The 24,525-nt window shown below is 36.0% G+C and overlaps 1 protein-coding gene across 2 annotated transcripts; it reads right to left on the bottom strand.

Annotated features, from left to right (window-relative positions):
* Positions 1-6,003: 6,003 nt before the first annotated feature.
* LOC109039243 (caspase-1) lies at positions 6,004-24,147 on the bottom strand. 2 transcript variants are annotated; one of them, XM_019054653.2, is made up of 8 exons: positions 23,991-24,147; positions 22,504-22,661; positions 21,152-21,193; positions 15,121-15,377; positions 13,651-13,826; positions 12,795-12,921; positions 11,963-12,117; positions 10,259-10,466 (listed from the first exon to the last, which is right to left on the bottom strand). In XM_019054653.2, exons 2-7 carry the CDS (start codon positions 22,644-22,646, stop codon positions 11,987-11,989), a joined length of 876 nt encoding a protein of 291 aa, XP_018910198.2. In that variant the 5' UTR covers positions 22,647-22,661; positions 23,991-24,147; the 3' UTR covers positions 10,259-10,466; positions 11,963-11,986. The 2 variants fall into 2 exon arrangements, with proteins under 2 accessions (XP_018910200.2, XP_018910198.2); XM_019054655.2 differs by lacking the exon at positions 11,963-12,117 and having other exon boundaries at positions 6,004-10,466; positions 23,991-24,146.
* Between the last annotated feature and the right edge of the window lie 378 nt (positions 24,148-24,525).

Here is a 24,525-nt window from a genome sequence, read left to right as displayed (position 1 = left end):
GACACCAGCGTTTGTGCCACTAGAATTAAGTGAAAAAATTGGGCTCGTTTACAATCAAATTATTGCATGGAGATGAATTCAGAGGGAACTTTTTTTTTTTTTTGTTTTTGATTGAGGCTACTTTCATTCCTTCAATTTTGTTCTTCTTTCTCCCTGCTCTTATTTTTCCTTCCTCGTTTTGTATTCACACCTTCCCCCTTTCTTCTCTTTGCTCTCTCCCTCCCATCATCCTCTCTCTTGACGCATTCAATTATATAAGACTAATTTTAAGCTAACCCCATGAAATAGTGCACATAATCCCTCTAAAGATATTCATAATCCCTTTGAGGAAGTACGCCCTTGTGTTAAGGAAGTACGCCGTATGAACATTCGAGAGTTGCCAAATCTCCCCAAATAAAACATGTATTTTTGAAGAAAATTGTGCATATTATTGAGATTTTCAGGTAAGTATATTAGATTAAAGTGGTTACGTGATAACGGCTGGGGTCAGGTCGCCACTCAAGTTTTTACTTGTTTATATGTGTTTTTGCAGCTGAAAATGATGAGCTGGTAAAAGCTCGAAACGTCCTGTCTTTTAGTGTTTTTAATGTTTTAGCCGTGTTTACCCATATTTCAATTCTCTCCTCCTTTATTAGATTAGATTGGGCACAAAATTGTCTGAAAAATTGGAGGAAAAGTATTTAGAATTTTCCTAGAAAATTCGATTTTTATAGAAGGAAATGCGGCAACGCCTGAATGCTCATACGGCGTTTTTCCTTAGCACGTGCGGCAGTATAGTGGAATGGGCTTTAAAATGGCTTGAGAGAGTGCGTGATAGGTCCGACGGGGTACGACTGCGTATAGCAGCTAGCGAGCCGATTGTTGAAATTGATAGACAAAGCAATAGACAAAGAAGACGAAAAGGATATGGAGGGATCCTATTGGTGAAAGCAAGTGGTTGCAATTGACAGAGGACACAAATAATAGACAAACTAACGGCAACCCACAAGAGACCCAATAATTAGTCCATATTTATCCCCATAGTCTATAAGAGCCACCCATTTCAACCGAAAGGATCGCTCTATTCCATACTCCTTATGTCTTCTTTGTCTATCGCTTTGTCTATCAATTTCAGCAATCAGCCCGCAAGACGCCTATCCCCACTTGTAATCACTATTAGGATACTGTTGCAATCGACAAAATGATTCTCTTGCATAGGCGTAGCCAGGTCATTTTGCTGGGGAGCCTGGTCCCCCACCACCGGGGGGTCTGGAGGGTATGGAGTACCCCCCAGAATAGTGGGGGGTCCGGGAAATTTTTTTTTAAATTTTAACGATATTTGAGCGCATCTCGAGGCACTTGTGGCGCTAATCTTCCTTCAATTTCTGCCTAAAAATCACCCAGTTTTATGCATTTTAAGGTTAAAATACTTTGAAATTGTTGCATTCAACAGGTTTTTCTATTTATAGGCGGTGCCGGACACGGGAGCTGTCAGCATCAGATTCCGGGTGCAGATACCGAAACGACGGTGGTGGCGCACAGCGGATGGCACAGGAGTTGGGGCGCTCCGCGGGAACATAGAATAATAATAACTAGCTGACTATTTTCTGACTATAGCTGAGCTATTTTTTATTCTATGGCGGGAATATGTGAACAATACCTATATGAAGCGTGTGGCTCGCTTTCAGTTCCCGAAATCCCGACCCGTGTCCGGTGCCAGTCAATAGTCCCAAATACCTAGAGCTAATGTAAATCGCTTGTAATTCCAAAATTGTTCGACTTAAACGAGAATCAAACAGACTCATTTTAAAGAGCGCACAATTTCCCATCAATCGGTATCAAAAAATTCGTCCAAAAAAAAAAAAAATTCCTGTGACCGAAAAATGGGTTTTTAAAAACGGCCGCGGCAAAAATTCTTATGATGAGAGACCTTTTTTCTCATTTTTCTTTTAAACCGTTGACTTCAGAGGTAAAGCCTTTAAAGTACTTTAGCCCAAAAGAGTGTAAAATTTACTACTTTTTACTATACTAGACAATGATCCTTTTTAAAAGCTTATCTCCAGATCCTTTACTAAAATTGGTATTCGGTAAGATGGCAAAAGTGAAGTGACAGAGGTTCATTGCTGAATGCCGTGATCACTGAATCTTTGGGGTCCAACCATGCAGGATCTTCGGAAACATTTGGTTTGCATCGTACCTGTAAACCGACAGTTATTATTTTTCCCCTCAGAAATTCAGCTGAAGACGATGAAAAGTATAAACACGTGCTTACCCAATCGGCCCTTTTAATATCACGTAACCAACATCAATCAAAGACATTATGGCTTCACTTTACACCACAAGAGCTGATAAGAATTATATACAACCACCTTTCTTTACTTTTTCCCGCGGCAAAAGTTATTGTTTACGTCATCCGAGCGCCCTAACTCCTGTGCAATCCGCAGTCGCGCCACCACCGTCGTTTCGAAATCTGCACCCGGAAACTGATGCTGACAGCTCCCGTGTCCGGCACCGATTTATAGGCATGCTCTCGCGGGCCACGGCGACAGAGACTTACCATTGAAGAAGGTGTTTTTGCACCATCCACACTTTCTGGAAGGGGGGAGCCAGATGATACTATTTCCAATTCTGAGGGGGGGGGGGGCGGCCCCCTACCCCCCTTCCTACGCCTCTGTTCTCCTGGAAAAGAATATCCCAGGTCGGTGTGACGAAGAATCTTCCTCGTTCGGCTATTATGGAGCAGAGGCAATTTTCCAGCCCATTGCTTCATTCATACCTATCAGTCCCAGTTTTCACTTTTCTCGTCTTAATTTCGATTTTCTTGGTCGCGATTTCTTCTCCATTATCTGGAATCTGTGGTTGCTGTCCGCTTCCTTGCACTTCTGATGGCATCTTTATTCTCTCCCCCCCCCCCCCCCCCGTTTAAACGTTTGGACTTCCAGCAAAGAAATTTTACGAGAATTTACGTTATGAATCCAGCAAATCAAACATTAACAACAGTAGAAAATCCATAGCGTTAAAATTTCATTGAATTCCATGCATTATTCGATCAGATATGAACTATTTCTTATCCGCCCATAAGGACACTGCACTGTGCGCTCGCTAGCTCGCTCTTCAACTTTTTTGTGTTAAAACTGCTTATTGTTTATTGATTCGTGTATTTTTTTAACCCTTTATTTTTATTTTCTCGTTTGATCATTCAGAGGGGTGTGATCAAACTTCATGATCTTTACATCATAGACGCCAAAATGAGCTGATTATAACACTGAGTGTCAGTTTGTTTCGGCGCACAGAGGTTTGAGTCAATCATAGAGGTAGGGCATGAAATTTTTGACTCAAACTGCAAAACTGCAATTTTTGATGTTTATTTCGTCACATTTCAAAATTTAAGAGGTGCTTGTAGAGGAGAATTTCACTATAGGAACCACTTTTAGAACCTCAAAGTTGTGTATTAACGGAGTTATAAGCGTTTAAAGTTTTCAAAGTTCCATCATTGTTTTTCAAAGTTTGTCCAACCTCTCCTCTCCCACTGACGCGATCCACTGTGCGGCGTTTGTTGGACTCTTGGAGTCCGTTTATTTCAAGGGCTGTAGATTTTGGATCCACTTTTGTTCGCTCAAAAGTTCCTACTCAAAAGTTCTTCCCTTTTAAAGGGCACACAAATAGCAACTAAAATGAAACATGAAAGTAAGAGTCCTCATCAAATAGTGGAAAAATCACGGCAGATTTGAAAGTGTTCACTTTGGTTCAGCCACATAAAATGGGCAGTGAAAAACTTACAACGTCGCAAATTGAGGTATGAAGATGCGTTTCACCTCGCCGTCGGTGAGAAAAGGCGTAACTGCGCATGCGCTAGAGTGTAATTTCAGCGGTAATCGTGATCTTCCGCAATCAAGTCGAGGCGACACTGTCGAAGGCGCTCTGAGCAACTATTTCGTCACGGAGGTATTGCACAGTATCAAGCGAAAATGAAGGCGCACATACGTATGAAAATTGACTGGTACCGTTTATCACTGTGTAGAGTCCTATTGATCCTACGATATGCGGCTCTTATTCGATCGATTTTTGTGGAACTTGGTCTGAAGTAGTTCTGAGATCTGAGAGGACCCAACGCGAGTATTTAAGACGTTCAACTTTAATCTTTGGTGCTTGGAGGGAATTGATTGGAACTTCTTTTAGAATAATTATTTGTTCCGAACTTTTAAATGTTGGATTTTTTTTATCTAAATTTTAGACCATTAACCTCGTTGAAATGTATTTAACTTGTTTAACATTGACGCAATGGTAAAGTGAGTTACGCAAATAGGGGTTTGATTCGATAGAACAGAACCTACTTTGCAGGTGCGCCTACTTTTCATCGTAGCGTTAAAGTCTCTGAACTCTGAGGTGATCCCTGCATTTTGCCATCTATGATCTGCATGGCGATCTCTCATGGGATTCGGCTTGATCTGAAGTTTCGATGCGTCCAGCAACTGCCGACGCAAACGCCTAATTTTCTAGGCTGTGTTAAATTCTCTGCAGTGAACTCTGCATTTTGATTCGATTCTAAGAAAAAAAAAAAAAAAAAAAAAAAAAAAAAAAAAAAAAAAAAAAACACTTTAGATTTAATTTAAAGCTGACTGTGAGTATAGGTACTTAGTTCAACAGTAGAACTAGTTTTTTCTGGCCTTAAAGGTTCGCAAGGAGATTAACAAGATGCCTTATCAAATGACTCGTATATTATCAAGAAATGGTGCTTTCTTTTAGATATAAGAATACTTTACGTTGTTAGAGAGAGAGTTCGCCACGTAATCTTCTATCAACTCAGCTGGATCAACTTTGAATGTGGCAATGTTGTTGCGAAAAAGGGGTTGTAAGTACTTTTTAAGGAAAAATTGTAGTAATTACGTAAAATCACGCAAGAATTTGCATCCGGGGGTACATTTACATACGTAACTTTAACGGTACGTATTTGTGCTTTGCCTGTAACTTTGAAAGGCAAAAAACGCTATCTGCAGTGACTGCGACGCGTTATGCCTGCGAATGTGACACAGTTGCAGGGGAGGGAGATTTCCAAGAACTTTATGGGGGGCGGGGGGGGGAGGGGCTATCCAAATCACGTGAGAGCACGCAAAAATGTATGTCCATGAACTAATTTTCAGAAATCAGTTCATCAGCAGCAAGCCGTCATGCCACTTCCATCGGCGAAGAAAGCGTGGCGGATCCAGCAAATTGGCAACATTGTCTTTTCACTGTTTAAACCTATGGAAATGTATCGATTCTTGGAGGGGCCAGGTGCTCTGTCAAGAATCGATTACTTAACATAGGTTTAAATGGAGGAAAGTCGGTGTTGCCAAATTGCTGGATCCGCCTTTTCAATGAGTGCGAATGAAGCTATGCAACCTAAGTGCATTCCTCCCCCCTTGGTGATCACATATTGATGGCCAAAAGCGAAACCACGTGTCTGTGTATGCGATGTTGCAGACTTCCTGTCATACTTTGTTTTTCCTTGCCAACACTAGCCTACGTAATTCCTGGAAAACTTCTGTGAATTATTTTCTCTGTGCGAAATATTCTCGGAATCATGTTGATTTTTTCTCCTTGAAAAAAAACAAGATGGGAGCGGAGATTTTATAACACTGCAAACGAGTTACGTAGTTTTGCACTTTGGCTATTGATATGCATTTGCCTCAAAATTATCATCTGGCATCTTTTTCCTCATTATCAAATTAGTATAGATGTACACCAAAAATTATAATATTCTTACTTTTGGACAGCAAAAGTAGGAGACTTAACTTAAAACGCTTATCCCAAAACCTTTGCCACAAAATAAAACTTTAAGGCCCAAATATAGTCTTAGAGTAATGAAAGGAGAAAGTGTAATTTGTGGAGTAAGACATTTTCGGAGCACTTAAAATTTTTGACCATTTTGAGCTAAGAACTACCCTCTCTTTGTGTCTTCTTTGATTTGTGTCTCATTCTTAACTACAGAACAGAGGGCCTGGGATTTGCTAAGATGCAGAAAGAAACCAAAATTAGACTGTGATCATTGATCAGTTATTGTTTATTAGGAGAAATAATTTGTTGATTCAAGTTACAATGACTCATCATTTTTTTTTAAATGCATGAAAGTAATCTACGGGCAAATAAACTATTTTAAAAACACAGATAAACATAATGAAAATTTCAGAAAATAGTATGTATAAAGAATAAAACTATTACATATGTCAGTTTGTATGAAGTAGTGAAATTAGGTACATCCGTAGGACTGTATTCGATTGGCTTTAAGTATAAAAAAAAAGGTTTCACTATTTTATCAGTTACTATTCACAGGAGCAAAAATTCTGGATTTTGATTCAATTTGGCAACTATCAGGAACTGCTAGTGTGCAATTTATGAGGATTGGAGGGGAAGGGGGGGGATTTAAGAGGAAAAAGAACAATTCATGCAGCAATTTGAAGTATTATTTGATTTTAGAGCAGAGAGTGAAGAAATTCCCGGTTTTTAGCATCAATTCCCTGGCAAGTCCCCTGATTTGCCCAGAAATATTTTCTTCCTTGGTGAATCCGGAAGTTACCAGTTTTTTCCAGATTCAAGACACCATGAATTTATGCTATTACTTCTCTTTGATCTATGAAAACCTACAGGTTTTAAACATGTAAAACTTAAATAAAGCTTTAGGAAATGATACAGAGGCATTTTTGCGTCCATTTCTGTCATTTTTTGTGAATTAAAGCGTCTGTGAAAGAGTTGTAACTAATCAAAGCAAATGTTCAAATTAGAAAACACTTATCAGCTAATTTACATTTGTAACCTGCTATACTCTATACAAATAGAAGCCTTCACTCTTACACTTCAAATCTTTGAAGAAAAAAAGGGGAGAAAAATTTCAGTATAGTATAAAAAAGTACAACTTGTAAACCTATCACATTAAGGTTGAAAGACTTGGTAGTTGGAGGTTTTAAAATAAAATGTGTATGAATATAAAAGTGGCACTCAATAGTTTCCATTCTAGATTTAAGGGTGGCAATACCTCAAATCAGTTACATTTATCAAAATCGATGAACTGAAAGCTAAGGTTTTGGACCTACTTTTTAGAACAAGGCGCATTTTTATCACATTTCAAAATAATTTTTCAGCAAGGCCGAAAGGCGAATATACTGTTGCTAATTCTTCCTGATTATATTGTATCCTAAACAACTCTCTCTTAACTTAAAAAAAAAAAAAAAAAAAAAAAAAGCCTGTGTGGGCTGCTAACTGAACCACCATGATTGACAAAATTGAAAATTCATTTGCAGACCAGACCAGTGGTGGACGCAAAGTGTACACTAAAAAAATAGTTGTGAGTATTCAGTAGGTTAAATGTTTTTTCCAAAAAAAAGTGTATAAAAAAAATAAATAAATATTAAGAAAGATAAATAAAAGAAATATTCTAGGTCATTTGCGAAGGAGTCATTATTCAACGAATACAATTAACATCATATTGTTCCTCAGATTTCAAAACAATCTTCATTATTATTTATCACTCAGTAAATTATTTGACTGTAAAAAAAAAGGTGCTCTTACGTAAAAAAGAACATATATTAAAAAAATTTTGTGCGTTAATTAAAGTTCGGAATCTTTGACCGTACAACCGCCATTGTGGAGGGTAGTCAATTGGTGTAGTACAGAGAAGTATCAAAGTGAAGTTCCAGTTTCAGTTCTGTTTTTAATTGTCAGTTATTCATAGGCATGTTCAAAAGCAGTCAAAAAAGCCTCTGAGATGGCTCAAGAGCAACGACAAAAAATCATACTGGTCCTCACGGATGAATTTCGAAAGTGGCTAATTAGTATTAGTAATTCAGATTCCTTCCTATTGATTTTACCATTTGATGAACAGTTACAACTTTTGTCAGCAAAAACGGATGAAAAAAATAAACTATTCGAATATCAAGTGGCCTAAAATAACTGAGAGTTGAAGAGAATTGTCTAAATTGGCAGTTGAAGCAACAGCTTAGCTAAGAAAAAACAGAGGGTAAAAAAATAAGCCTTTTGAATGAAAGACACAGTTCATACTTGAAATTTACAATTAAAGGAATGTTCAGAGATTCGGTTACATAGCTTAATGTTAGAATGAGAAACACGCTTGTTGAGTTGCAATTATTTGATCATATCGGGTGATAAACATCAAGATTATATGATGAAATAATGGAACGTCATTTGAAAAAAATTATTTCCTTTTTTCCCCTTTAATCGATTTTAAAAAATAATTTGTTCTTGGAATTTAAAATATATGATCCAGAGATACATAACAAATGGATAACATCACATCATAGGTGGGTTCTATGAGGATACCGGGACATATAAACAAAACAAGAAGTTTGTTTAAAATTGCGAAAATTGAAAATCCACAAATCAAAGCATGAACATGTAAAGCTATGACAGAGGCTTTAACAATCACAAAATAGTCAGATATTCTATTTCGACTAAAGTAAAAAAAAAAAAAAAAAAAAAAATTGTCTAGATTTGCAGTCTACTTAGAGTTTGTGAAAATCACATCTTCAGTAAAGTATCAAAATAATCTCTATCACTTTGAATACTAAACAAATGCAATATTTATCACTTCCAATACAGAGTGAAGCCGTTTAAAATTTTTAGATGTAAATCCATGGCTTATCACAGTAGCTCGATGATTTTATAATTAGTCTAAGGAGTTCTCGATTCCGATGAGAAGTGAGATGAAAGCTCAAAAAGAGAAGCTTTCAAAAATATGTCAGTATGCGAAAAAAAGTAACACGGAAAAAATGAGTCTATTAAAGCTAATTAAGTAATTTACATAGTATACAGAGAGATAAAATCACCTTTCGGTAAAGCTTCATTACTGAGTTTTTGGGGGAAAAGCCAAAATAGAGGCTGTGATCTTGTTGAATTAAGTGACTTCCTCCTACTTTAATTTTAACATTCTATAGTTAGGAATAAAAATTGACTAAAACTTTACTTTGACTTATTGAAAGCTTGCAATGAAATAAAACCAAATCTTTCTGCATCGGCATTAAAGCCGTTTACCTCACTGTAATGGACAGAGTAGACTGTGAACGTCTAAAACCCTATTTGAAAAATAATGTCAGAGAGAAAACGCTACACTAGAAACGAAGTTTCCATTGAGATTCAAAAACACGGATACCTTTCCTTGAATGATATTATTCATGGAGAGTTGTAAATGACTATACATTATTATTTACTTATGAAAGGTTCAAAACAGGAATTTGTTTTCAAAGACGGGAATGGAAGGGGGGAGGGGTTCCATTTTTATTTGCTGTGATAAAATCACGCTTGGAGGCCCAAATTAGCTTATTTGAAAAGAAAGGAGGTTGAAACATTTATCAATAACCAATAGAAATGAGAATTTTCGGAGCAATTATTAATAAATTGTTTGATTCTTGGCGACAATATTCAAGAAATGGAACCGTGCAAAGAGATTCGATACTTTACACACATAAAAAATTAAGAGCGCTGAAATTCATGATTCATGAGATTCATGATTAAATAAATTACGAGAACATGAAACATTATATTAGCTACAGAAAAAAAAATAAATGCAAAACAAACAGGTAGGGTAAAAAAAAGAGTAAACAAGAGTCACAAAACCAATACCCGAAAAAAAATTGCCCTGAAATGTTGAAAAGGTAGTCACATGCCAGGGTCCACTATGGAGATGTGCGAGTTTTCAGTGATATATCTAAAATTAGATACCATACATAAAATTTTAAGCTAAAAGCTCCACGCATAGGTGGGTGGAATAATTTTTTTTAGGATTTTAAGAAAACAATGTGAAAATCTGTGCTCAGAGTGTCAAAATGATTTGGAAATTGGTTAACGGAAAAGAAATTGCAATTCTTGAACATTGATTGAAATATATTCTTTGGGAAATGAAAGGTGTATTTTCATCTCATCTAGAGGTCTACACGCATGATTATCTGGTTGACACCCTCAAATTCTTCCTGCTAGAAAAAACTAGCTGGTGAAATATATTCTAAAATGAAATTCCTCCGGAATTTTCAAACGGGAGGAACAAAGAAAGGGGAATGTCCAAAGAAAAACTAAGAGGAAATTAAGTAAAGCTAAATACCATGGCAAGAATAAAAAAATGAAACCATTTGTTGACAACTCTGACTGATCTGTGACAGAGAATTAAAATGAAAAGTGGAGAGGTAAACATTATTATCTACGAACAAAGTAACCTAACTTTTCATGACTCTTGTAAACTCTTTGGAGTAACATCACTGGCACAATTTATTTAGGCTCGAATTTGAGTAGCCGCGTGAGCATGTACGTGATGCACGGAATTTGTTTCTGAGCATCCATCTCGTTGTTACCTGGGACATTGGATTGGTAGTCGGTGGCGACGCGCCTGTTGACGAATGTCAGGATCGTCAGAAGATCGAGGCTGTAGCAATGCTTCTTCAATTCCTCGCAGAGAGCCTGCATGAACCAGGACCCTCGCTGTGTGTTCCGCCAGGAATAAAAACCTATTAATACAAAGAAAATAAAACTGTGAGTACTTTAATTTGAATTATGTCTCTTCAGCTGCTGTACGAGTCTACAGATTTTGGAATTTCAAAGAAAATTTGGCAATCTGATTGGTAATGAGACTGCACAACTTTCTCTTCCTATTTTTTGGCGGCTAATTTCAAACATCATGGCGACTTTTTTTCTGCAACCTGCCAGTCTTTTGCAAAATAAATTTGCTGATGGTTGGTTCCAATTCAAAAGGGCTCAAGCCCCAAAAACACAAAATCTCTGACAATCTTGAAAAGTTAGATACCAATGCTAAAAAGTGTTTCAGGCATAGGCCCTTTATAAATAAACAGTTCAATTGTGTATAAAATGAACCTGAATTGCCCTCAACCATGACCAATGAAAACAGTTCAGTTCCTGCACCACACATGAAAAAGCAATTCAAAATTGACGGAAGACAGCTCTAGATTTGCTCATTTTGAAAGCAAATCAAATACTGAGCTATTCGCCGATTACTGAGCTATCATTAATATTTGATTTCATTTCATTATGAGTAGCCGTAAACTAAATAATTTTGTTCTTGGTCACTTTTAGAAGTTAAGGAGCATTCACTTGTCATATGACACATCCAAGGGTGACAGGAGTCTATAAGAGCCACAAAAGGGTGCAAAAGCCCTGAATCATGAAAGGATCCAGCTTTAAAAATTACAACATTTTCTTGGGAGAAAACACAATTTTGGCCTTAAATTCTCAGAAAAACCTGAAGCGTAGAAGAGAAAGGAGGCTATAGTTTGTCAAGTGTTACATAATTTATGAGATGAGTGCATAATATGCAAAGAAAGGTGCATTTCTGGAAGAGAGGGAGGAGTAAATAACCTGGAAATGCACATTAAAAGTTGCTTGAACACCCTCTAAGGTCAATTAAGTATGGTGATATGTACAAAGGATCTACAATGAAGGATCAACATTATTAATTTCTGACTAGGAACCAACTGCATCGACAGTCAAACTCCCAAACCATGCATCTCGGTTTGCTGGGTTGCAAACTTCCTGTCATACTTTCTTTTTTATGTGTAAAAATACTTGATGTCAATTCTTAAATGTAGAAGCAAATTTTGAGAAAACTTCAAGGAATGATGTTCATTTGTTCTCCTTTGAAAAAAAAAAAAAAAAACTAGATGCAAAGAATTTTAAACACCGCAAGTGAGATGCGTGGTTTGATAGTTTCACCATCGATATGCAAAACTCAGGATGGTAAATCTTTCATTGCAGTCCAAAAGTAAAAAGAAGACAAGAAATGTGTCTCCAAGGACGTCCAATTGCTTCTGCTTGTTTCTTCTGGCGAATTTAACAAAAGCATTGATGTCTTATTCTCTTAAAAACACACTTATTGTAGCCGTAGTTAGTTATATAGTTACAATTATTAAGTGATTAACTTATATCCCCAAAAAAAGACAATTGCATACGGTATTGCCTTCATGCCGCCATAGAGAAAGTTTCACTTCACCTTGGCAACACTGATCCTCTGTCATCATGTTTTCTGTTCCCTCATCGGGGTAAGAGTATAACAGCACTGCTGGTGTCGCAGTCGACTCCGTCTGCGCTCCTTGCAGGAGAAGAAAGCCAGAATTCGGCCAAGGCGCGTGCGTACTTTCCTCCTTTCTGGGAATCAAGTACGCTTTAGTTTAACAGGGTTGCCACTAAATTTCAAGAATTATTTCCCTGATCTATTTTTTTTTTTTCAAAAAAAGGTTTGTATAATGTTAATTTTTTCATAATGATTAAACAATAGAATTCTTCCTGTGAAACAGAGATTACTAGAAAGCAAACAAAAAACCATCTGCTGGATGAGAAGAGAAGTAATGTTAGAGTGCCTTGAATAATACTTGTTGAGTATTGTCACATCACCATGTGTCACAAAGAAATGTAAATGAGGAACGGTCAAAGTGGAAAAAATCACAGCCTGGTACATGAAAATAATTGTTTGATTTTAGAGATTTTGTTTATCCTCCATGTTGATCAAAAATGTAATTTCGTTCATGAGAGTAATTTGTTTCTCGAGATATTTTATAGGTAGTAAATTGCATACTGATACTTAAAGCTGGTAAAAAAGGTTGAAAAAGCCAGAGAAATTATATCCTCCTCATTTAAATTTTACAAGTTTAGAGAATGAAATTTCCGATAATTTTCTACAAATATAGTGGCAACCCTTAGACAATTCATCTCCTCTCTCCAAAATCAGGGATGCTGTGTGAGCGGTTCCTTGGTCGATCATTGCAAATCCTCTGCACTTAATCACAAGCAAAGATAACAAGACTTGAAAAATGAAAAGAACATACCAGGTATTGTTGAGTAGGCAATTAGGAAATCGGCGTGCACTGGGATACGGTAAGACATTGGACCGGAATCTGTTTCCGTTCGTTTCATTAAAGTGACACCAGGGTCTAGCCTGTCTCCTTGACATGCCTGTAGGAAAAGAATACTTCCATGAGAAAAGAGACAAATTTCATCAACGATAAATATACAACGTGAAAAACGCTGAGATCTGAATGCTATAAAGTTATTACCCAGCTGTTTGATTTCATAATTTATTGATTGGCAAATTAGTACATAGCTTAAATAAATTAGTGCTTGTAAAAAAGGCTGACGTCCAATTTTTCCGACTCGTTTTTTCTTTTGCGGTTTGACATTCAATTTGTGATACATTTGCACTTCTGCACGTCTGTCACTCGCTTTTTAAGAAGGTCACTGCTTTTTAGGAAAACATGATAAGGACAATTAAAGAGTTCAAAAATGCAAAGAAACAAAAACTGATTTTGAAAAATTGACTTCCCCCTTTTTAAAAGTACTGATTCAAGTACGAAGTTTTTTGGTGTTGTGAAATAAAACAAAACCCAAAAAAATCATAAAACCTGAAACGATTCTAGACCATTCATTTATTTTTCATGCTTTTCCAGTCTTTTTAGATGCCCTGAAAAAATTCTGCTTGTATTTTGACTTTTCAGGGCACAGATTTTGTTGGCTACCTTTGACAGCAAGTTTCGAAACCTAACCTCAACTTGCAGTTGACCACAAACCTGCCGACAAAATTTAGGCCCTGACCTATAGATAACCTCCTTGTTCAACCTATTGTTTCATTATAGTGCTTGTCCGACTTTGTTTTCAATAAAGAATTTCAGCTGATGGGTAACTCACCTGGATAAAGAATAACTTTGGTTTGCCAGCCAATGATGGGCATTTATCTGCTGTGAATGGGTGCCAGAGATCTTCTGGCTGGTAAGGAGAATCGTAGGCATGGATGATATTCTGTTCACCGTGGGAGAGGACGGCCATCAAAAAGCAGTCGTTGTCAGAATGGTCCATATTTCTTACTGAAAATTAAAGAGGAAAATTGAAGAAAATCCACAACCTTCGCAAACTTCCAACATGTTTTTTTTTTTTTTTTTTTTTTTTTTTTTTTTTTTTTTTTTTTTTTTTTTTTTTTTTTTTTTTTTTTATCATGAAAGTAATGAAAACATGAAAATTATCTTTTCAAAATCTACTTTATGAGCAAATTGAGTAAATCAAAGATAATTCAATTAAAACTAGATGGGTGTGCATTAATTTAAAGTGTTAAAAGAAAATACGAAAAAATAACACATATCAGCACTAAATCTATGTCTAACTGCTGCAACGAAGTTATGCTCCTTCGTTATCAATGAAGAAATTCAATTCTCAGTAATTCTTAGTAATGAATCCATCTAGGTACTTTTAATTGTATCCAATGTTTAGCATTTTTGTAATTTTTAGGTTTTTAAGTTATAAAAACTATTAAAATTTTAAATACTGGAGATGATTCAGATATACATTTTATAAAAAAATAAAATCTCTTTAACTTCATAAACTCGAAAGGGTAGGAATAAAGTATAATTTCTTTTCTATTCTATTCTAAATTAAATTAAAGTGATGAGTAAACTAAAAATTTTAATAACCAAAACACCAGAAATCAATTTTATCAAGTGTTTGCACTATGAGCAAGTTAGTCATCAGCTGCCTGGTGTGAGCGGCATTTAGTTGGTTATTTACTCAATGGGAAAATGTCTTCATTATATCAATATTTATTTATATCTCTCATTTTAATCACCATTCTGGTAACTAGGGTAGAAAAATGAGTGGGTACACCTTGCAAACCGCCACTTGTGTTTTGCCTTCTCTGAAGAAAACAGAAAAATCGTTTTTTTCTAGAATTTTCTTTATTCACATCAAATTTCAAGGTGATATTCTGGTTACTTTTATTTCAAACAAATAGACCATTATCGGAGTTTTTGAAATGTTGCAATAGAGATATTTATTCTTCGATTTCAGCCATCATTTTGATATTTTGAATTTGATAATCTGACAAGAACCTGACAATTAATTCAAAAGTTCGACTTTTCCTCAATTAGTCTAATATAAATATTACACACAGTTGTTGAATACAAATTTCAGTTGGCATACAAGTCAGCCACTGCGCCTTGTAGTAATATGAAATGAGTTGCTGTTTTGAAGAGCAACGAAGCTCTTCAAAACAGCGCAAATGACAAGTCTGCACACAGCTTAGGCCCAAAGAGAACGCCTAGCCAATCAACATGCCTATATATTACTACTAATACTACTTACAAAACTTAAGATGAGTTTGTCACCTACCTTCACTGATTACACTCATTACTTTGCTGTATGAAGCATCAAAGTATGTATACACTTCAAATCGCAGCGAACGTAAGGTGCTTGCAAGATTTTCGCAGTCTGTTTTTGTTCCGCATCGTGTTTTTAACTTGGGATTTGTGAAATTTTCATGGTTAAAAATTATTGCAATTCCTCGGTTTTTGTGATTCATGTTATAGTACCATGCATCTCTATCTGAAGCCATACGAGCAGTGACTGTCTCTGCGGAGTCTTTGTAACTGAAACATAAAAATTATAGAAATTAGGTACATAAATTCTTCACATACTGTAAGAGAGAGCGTTTCTGTATGCAATTCCACAACTTTTTTTTTGTTCCTGATGGATTTCTGTACTGCAATTGTGATAATTGACAGGGAAATGAACTTTCCTGTAAAAGGAACATTTTTCTTAACACAGCAATTTTTTTCAAATTGGGTAAAAAAATATTAGAAATTCAGTTCCTGCTAACAAAAAAAAAAAACTTTTTGTACCACAAAAAATTTATTACGAGTTGTTCATTACATTTATCTGCTGTAAAGTAGGGGTTTTCCCCCAAAATTATTTTCTACATTATAACAGCGAACACCAAATTAAGACAAGTATATATTCAAGGCAAAGCTTGGCTTCTAACCGTTTTTAATCAATGTCTAATAGTCTTGTGATAAAATAGAGATAAACCAAAACCATTCTAAACATTTTACATTAGATCATATAAAAAGCTATCATAACAAATAACATGAAACTTCCGTCCGTGTCATTTCGCATTCTCATTGGTCTTTCATTAACCAATCAGAAAACGTCATTGAAAATCCCCGGGAAATTTAAATGTATTCTTCCGTAAAGGAATTATTGATAGGTAGACAGGTATAAAAATGGGATGTATTTCTTCTAATAACCAGGATAAAAGGGAGGATTATTACCTATACAGGATAGTCCTAGAAAAACGGGATGTACCTATATTAATAAACCGGGATAACAGGAAGGATATCGATCATTGTGTATCGATATTCGATACATCGTTTGTTCGAAAGCAGTATTGACTGGGATAAAACGGGATTTCTTCATAATATCCGGGATAAAAGGGAGGAATTTTACATCCTATACGGGAGAGTCATGGATGAACGGGATGTACCTATATTAATAAACCGGGATAACAGGAAGGATATCGATCTTTGTGTATCGATCTTCGATACATCGTTTGTTCTAAAGCTGTATTGACTGGGATAAAACGGGATTTCTTCATAATAACCGTGATAAAAGGGAGGAATTTTACCTATACAGGATAGTCATGGATGAACGGAATGTACCTATATTAATAAACCGGGATAACAGGAAGGATATCGATCTTTGTGTATCGATCTTCGATACATCGTTTGTTCTAAAGCAGTATTGACTGGAATAAAACGGGATTTCTTCATAATAACCGGGATAAAAGGGAGTAATTTTACCTCCTATACAGGATAGTCATGGATGAACGGGATGTACCTATATTAATAAACCGGGATAACAGGAAGGATATCGATCATTGTGTATTCGATATTCGATACATCGTTTGTTCTAAAGCAGTATTGACTGGGATAAAACGGGATTTCTTCATAATAACCGGGATAAAAGGGAGGAATTTTACCTATACAGGATAGTCATGGATGAACGGGATGTACCTATATTAATAAACCGGGATAACAGGAAGGATATCGATCATTGTGTATCGATATTCGATACATCGTCTGTTCTAAAGCAGTATTGACTTCGATAAAACGGGATTTCTTCATAATAACCGGGATAAAAGGGAGGAATTTTACCTATACGGGATAGTCATGGATGAACGGGATGTACCTATATTAATAAACTGGGATAACAGGAAGGATATCGATCTTTGTGTATCGATCTTCGATACATCGTTTTTTTCTAAAGCAGTAATGACTGGGATAAAACGGGATTCCTTCATAATAACCGGGATAAAAGGGAGGAATTTTACCTATACAGGATAGTCATTGATAAAACGGGATGTAACTATATTAAGAAACCGGGATAACAGGAAGGATATCGATCTTTATGTATCGATATTCGATATATCGTTTGATTTTAAGGAGTATTGACTGGGATAAATGGTGATTTACGGGATTTCTTCAAAGTGACCGGGATAGTATGCAGTAATTTTACCTATATATACAGTATAGTCATGGATAAAACTGGATGTAACTATGTTAAGAAACCGGGATAACAGGACGGATATCGATCTTTGTGTATCGATCTTCGATACATCGTTTGTTCTAAAGCAGTATTGACTGGGATAAAACGGGATTTCTTCATAATAACCGGGATAAAAGGGAGGAATATTACCTATACAGGATAGTCATGGATAAAACGGGATGTAACTATATTAAGAAACCGGGATAACAGGAAGGATATCGATCTTTATGTATCGATATTCGATATATTGCTTGATTTAAAGGAGTACTCACTGGGATCAAAGGTGATTCACGGGATTTCTTCATAATGACCAGGATAATATGCGGTAATTTTACCTAGGTATACAGTACAATAGTCATGGATAAAACTTTATGTAACTTTGTTAAGAAACCGGGATAAAACATAATCAAATGCATCATAAAACACATCAAACACATCATGAAACACTTCAAACACAACAAACACATCATGAAACACAGCAAACACACCATGAAACACAGCAAACACATCATGAAACACAGCAAACACATCATGAAACACAACAAACACATCATGAATCACAATCAAACACATCAAACACAACAAACACATCATGAAACACAGCAAACACATCATGAAACACAATCAAACACATCATGAAACACAATCAAACACAATCAAACACATCAAACACAACAAACACATCATGAAACACAGAAAACACATCATGAAACACAATCAAACACAACAAACACATCATGAAACACAATCAAACAAATGAAATACATCAAACTGTTAATCGCATGTATCGATAATCGCATGTTTCATTGAACCCTTCAGGAATGCCAAGTCAAAATTTGAAGTTAAAAGAAGGAGCTGTGGTTATGTTACTACGCAACATTTGTATCGAGGATGGATTGTGCAATGGGACAAGATTAATTGTCTTAAAAATAAATAAATACATTTTGCAATGCTCAATTTTAACCGGAGAAAAAAAAGGAAAAATAGTTTCACTACCAAAAATTACACTTAACACAAAAGAACAAACGAACCTACCTTTTGTTTTGAATAGGAAACAATTCCCCGTTAGATTAGCTTTTGCTATGACTATTCGTAAAAGCCAAGGGCAATCGTTTGACAGAGTGGGAATTTTTATAGAAAAAGAAAGACCAATGTTCGCTCACGGGCAACTGTATGTAGCATTGTCTAGATGTAGGACTAAAGAGGGTTTAAAAATAAAAATCATTAATTTTGATGACGACAAAAATAAAAACACAGCAATGAACATTGTTTATCAAGAAGTTCTGCATTAACTTTGTATATTTTCTACTGTTTAAATTGAGGAATGCAAAATGTACTTATTATCTTAAAAACAATTAATTTTGTCCCTATGAACAAACCTTTTTTTATTATGTATATAACTTAAAATTAAAATTTCACTAAACGTGATGGACGCACGGAGAACGCCCAGAGTTAACGCCAGGGGATGAAACCCCTTGGAGACTTGATGGTACAATTTTTTATCTACCAATATTATTCACGGTAAAATTAAATCACCCAACCCAAGTAGCATTTTTCAACGGAAAAATTGCGATTTTATCGCCGATAAAATAAAAATAATAAAAATAATATTGGTAGATAAAAAATTGTACCATCACGTCCCCAAGGGGTTTCATCCCCTGGCGTTAACTCTGGGCGTTCTCCGTGCGTCCATCACGTTTACCGGTCGATTTTACCGGTGATAAAATCGCTAGGATCATCAAAATATGAGCGATTATCGCCTCAGTCGCCACGGTGGTAGGCCAACACTTTTCCATTAGGCTATGGCCGCAAAATGATTCCCAAGTGCGAATTGCCTCTATGTAGATGGATCGGCGCTTCGCAACCTTACAACTTTTTACATTGCGTTGACTGACACCGAGTTTTCATTGGATTTTTTTTTTTTTTTTTTTCATTTTCCCTCCTCTGTACTTTATGAAATACGTACTGTACTTTATGAAATACGGTTGGTAAAATGAGGTTCTACTGGTAATCTCATCATTCTGTCTTTGTAAAATTACCAAGAATAGTGAGATGGCAAAGATATCGATGGACCTTGGTAAAAACGCCGATATTTTTTATCGCCTGTGGTAGAATTACAGAGATAAAATGGTAAATTAAGTTACCGGGAATTGATTACGAATAAAAGTGGTATTCTTACCTGGAAAAATCAGTAAAAATACCGGTCTGCCTTTCTAACATTACCAATGATTGATAAAAAAAAGAGATGGTAAAATTACCAACGGACCTTGGTAAAAACGGCAGCGGCGGCGGCATAGAAACATGTTTCATAAGCGTCATTCATGCGTTAGTAGGCGTTGATGAAAAATTACAATTTATTGCAATTTTATCTCTGTAAAATCGCGTTCGATAAAATCGCGATTTTATTGCAATTTATCGCGATTTTTCTCCCGATAATATTGCGATGATTCGCCGTCGATAAAATCGCGATTTTTTTATCCGATAATATTGCAATAAATCGCGACGTCGATAAAATCGCGATATATTCTCCGATTAAATCACAATTTATGGCGATCACTACTACTCGGGAATTGCAGCAGCAAATCCAAAAATTGTTACGCATCACCGCCACTTTTTAATTTAAATATCAAACCGACCTGTGGCTTTTTATCAAGGTTAATATAAATACATCCCGTTTTATTAATGATAAACCTATTATATTTCGTTTATATTATATTATATTCTATCCTATTTGCTTTCCATCCATTTTATTTTATCCCATATAAACCGTTTCAAACTGATTATTCACCTTTTTTTAAAACTCCAACCTTAATTGAAGTAAGTTTTTAGCTAAATTGAAGATGATCTTTTGAATGAATAAGCACTTAACAGAACTTCGGCAGTATTAATATTAATACAATTTACGAGAATAATGTAAATTAAAAAAAATTAAGTGATATTTTCATAACGAATTGACAGAATATACGAGGGGGTTGGGCCGCGGAGCGGCCAGGGGGCGGAGCCCTCTAGTTGTCTTTTAAAATAATATACATAAATTAAAAGAGCTTTTCATTGCAAATTTTCTTGCAATCATTGCCCAGCTGAAGATCACAAAAAAATAAAACGATAAATACTTTTCTGTGATGAGATTAAATTCACACAGAAAAAAATAGCCTCCACATGCGCTACACACAGGATTAAGCGAAGACACTTCACATTCCCAGAACAACAAAGGCAACACATAAATTCTGATGTCCAAAGGCGGATGAGGCAATAAGAATAGTCAACAGGGATTTTTGCTTCTCCTTGCAAAACTTTCACAGATGAAATATTACCAGTGTGAGGTTTGCTACTTTCCGTGTGTTAAATCATTGTAAAATTACACATTGCACAACTTATTTTGTAACTAAGTAGCAACACTTAAATTGAAAGCAAGATGCCTCCATGAAGATCTCAATTTGATGGGACTAGTTCTTCATTTAGAATTACATTGAACTTTTTACTGTCATGAAGGAAATGTATGCTAGATGTTCCCTGATTTGATGTGATGATTTAGAGATGAATACCTTTAAATAGCAGCACAAATAGAGTTGCACATTACCCAAGCTGAGCGTGAACTAGAACTACAAAAGCAAAGATGCAGCTAAGATTTCTGATACAGAGGTTTGCAAAACGTAGACCACTTATTCATTATCTCCAACTTAAAAAAACTAAAATACAAAGACAGAAACGGAGAAAGATGGCAGAAGATGACAAGCCGAGACAAAACATAAAGCGAAAAAATAAACTCTACGATAGAATGCCTGAGTGAAAAAAGCAGAAAACTTATAAGCAGTCTCACCACTTGATTAATCTGCCTTCCCAAACAAATCGCCAGCCACAACTAAACGGCAAAAAAAGAGAAAAAAAAGGAAGAATGACCTCATAAATTCAAACAACGACAAAGCTTTAAAAAAAAAGGAGAACTGAAAAAAAATTGTGAAATAAAAAGCGATAACGGTTACAAATGGCTCAACGAAATGGTTTCCTTCACAACATCAGACACATGTACAAACAAGGCCGAATAGATTATGAAATGGATATGATGCAAATAAATGATTTAAAAAATGGGACAGGATGTGAGAGATCTTGGATTGGATGATATAAGCTTGTGAATACTCGCAAAAAAAAAAACAACCTGCCAAAAATAGCAAAAGCTATTTTACCAATAGAATAATGCCAACTACGGAGAATTGATTGACATGGACTAGTAGGAATTTTTAAGATGTTACGGCAATAATTCAAGCTGTAGGGGACTATAGCACTTCTATCAAAGAGAAAACCTCTGCTTCCCTGCGAATACTTCCTTTATCCAGGAGTGCAGAAAATGCCCAATCTTATGATCCTGGCAAACTGGAGGCAATTATGAAAAATGATGACTTTTTTCTTCTCTGTGCCTCAAAAAAGAGACAAATCTGACATTTCACTGGTTGGTATCGAGCAAAATTGTTTTTCCTTTCGACTCAACTTTTCAGGTGTTTGCATTTTCAGTCCAAGTACTTAATCCTCCCTAATCTTTTTCCCCAGATCAAAAGAGGTCGCAAATATTAACACAGCTCAGACCAAAGTACCAGTGCAGATTGGTAAGAGCTCAAATTTTAGAAAAACTAAAAACCGGGACGGAGAGGTATCGAGCTCATAATCGACGTCCCATGAAGTTAAGCAAAAAATTACGATCTTTTAAGAAGTTGGCGTCTTTCCTGGATATGCACTTTCTCTCCCCGACTATCCTGGGTCACCCCCCCCCCCCCCTCCCCTGGACGAAACACCTTGAATGGTGAAACAAATCATTTTACCATAAAATTGGATGTTTATAGTTTAGCCGTAAGGCACATAAGAAAAATGGCTGTGAGACAAAGCACCAAATTGTGGCAAACAGTCAGCGTTTTGAAACTTTCTACCCCCTACCATTATAGTTAAGAGGAAAGAAAACCAAAAAATTTCAAATAACTTTCAAGAAACTCGTTGCTTTCTTGCATAGTGGGTTGTTTTGATATTTAATCGGTAAGTATTGATTTTCAATTAGAGTAGGATTCAAAATCCTGCAATTATAGCCAAGACACTCATAAGACAGAACTGTTATTTCAGCAGAAGAACTAGGAAGAATGGGTGATCAGTCATTACGCCTTGTGGTTCTTAGAATAAAATACTCACAATGAGCAGCCCCTTGAGGCTGAAGTAACTTCGGTTTTAGTTTCTCCTCGTCCATTTTGTGGGAACACTGCGGCACCTGCCGCTTTGTCACCCCGAGCATCTGTCTCGCTAACACCATTACTATTCACGTTTTCTCCATCCATGACTCAAAAACGCAGCTGAAACAAAAAAAATGTCATCAAGCAGAGTCCACCAATGTGTGGAAGAGAAAAGAGAGATTCCTAGGTCGCCTGATAATCAATCTTGAAAATTGAAATTGAAAACTTGTTGAGTTTTGGTGCCTGACGGTCACTTGCTGACACTGTGCTGGTCATTTGTCGACAGAAATAATTTTGCACGTAAATTCTACAAATTTTGGCTCATATTCGCATATTGGCAAAATTCCATGGACCACTCATAATGTATGATGTTAGAATCATGCGTAATATCAAACTCTTGCTGTAAAAAACTTCTATGATTACTTACTATAATTTAAATGATCTCTGAGGGACAAACCTCAAATAACTCAAAATTCAGTACTTAAGTACGGTGAATGTCAAGAAAATAAGATGATGCAATGTCATGAGAACAATGAAAACCATTGATTCAGACTTTTTAAACTTTCTACAAAAATAAACTAAAACGTCTTCTTGTACTTATATTGTGGGCGTGCATTTCCATTGTACATCCGCCTGCGCGGACTGAGGTAAGACATTAAGAGGATAAGTCTGGTTATCTACATGATCATGAGATGAATTTTGAAGAACTTGATTCCAGAACTACCTACTGCTGATTTCAAGACATGATGGGGCACTACACAAATAAAAAACTGAAATGCACCATTAAAAGTAATTTCTTCAGTTTTAAGAGGAAATTGATCCAAGCGACAGGTAGTTCCGCAATCGACAAATAAGTTTCTAGAAAGATGCGTATTCATGTCTGAATTAGCTAAAAGGCAAAAATCCGTAAGATGTCGGTTGAAATAATTCTGTTTTCATGAATCATGTTGAGAGTACTACTGTATGATACCTCCCTTAGGAATTGATTCCTGAACTTTCCGTTGCTAGAAACGCTTATGACATCAAATTTAAGAGAATACACATGTAGCGGAGCTTGAATTCATCCCTTGTATTACGGCCTATTAAGACTTTAGTTAGGTTGCGCTTGATATGAGATTGCCCCCCTTACACAAATATTTCTAATGAGTATGTGATTTGGGAAGCATGGCATGAGAGATGCGTCAACGCTGCATCTGCTACAAGCTGTTGAGGTGTCACAACTTGATATTCTCCAATCAAACACACAAAAAATGATGACCAAATGATTAACACAACTCATCCTTCTTAAAGCTGTAGAATACTGCCGTGAAGCACAAAAAGAAGTTGATAATTTCCAAGTCGAGTGATAGGAAGGTGATGGGGCACAAAATATGGGCACAAACAAAGGAATTTGGCTAACTGAGATCCAGTCTTGGAAGTCTAGGGACTGTTACAGAAATTGAAACTTACTTTCAGTGTTTAAAAATAAAAAAACTCAAGAGCACTTCGATGCATAAAACTTATCACACTTGTGAATTCTAGATATAAAAGTTAGTACAATACATAAATGACCGAGATATCAGAAATCAGAAGGAAAACAAGCAACAAGCCAACCGTTGATAATTTACGTCTAGAAAAGCTATCGCCTGTTCGATATATATCGATATATTCGCTATGAAACAGTAGGAAGAGGTTATGTTGAATCGCATTATCTCTGGATCGAATCGATGCAGTACGATACGATATACTCGATCTTTTCCAATGAATGGACTGAGTGTGACGTCATTCTTTAATAACAGTCAAAACGGTCAAATCATCGCTGTCATTTTTCGTGCCTGAAGGATCCCCTTTCGATTCCCCGAGCCATCAGGTATGCGACCGCAACCATGATTATTCATTCTTTTGTAGTGTGTCGCTTCCTCCAAAAAATTTTCTGGCTTAAAAAATATATTTTCAACTGAATAAATGGAGTGTCTGCCCTGGCTTTGCACCAGTATTACAACAG

Source organism: Bemisia tabaci, chromosome 9 (assembly GCF_918797505.1).
Source record: "Bemisia tabaci chromosome 9, PGI_BMITA_v3".
Taxonomy (NCBI): Eukaryota; Metazoa; Arthropoda; class Insecta; order Hemiptera; family Aleyrodidae; genus Bemisia; species Bemisia tabaci.
This window is presented reverse-complemented; position numbering and strand designations above follow the sequence as displayed.

Excerpts from the sequence above, each read along its gene's own strand:
- LOC109039243 (XM_019054655.2), bottom strand. The coding sequence starts at position 22,646 with ATGGATGGAGAAAACGTGAATAGTAATGGTGTTAGCGAGACAGATGCT. Across the intron at positions 15,378-21,151 it reads GAAGGCAGATTAATCAAGTG|TTACAAAGACTCCGCAGAGA; the intron begins GTGAGACTGCTT and ends TTTATGTTTCAG. Across the intron at positions 13,827-15,120 it reads AATGAGTGTAATCAGTGAAG|TAAGAAATATGGACCATTCT; the intron begins GTAGGTGACAAA and ends TTTAATTTTCAG.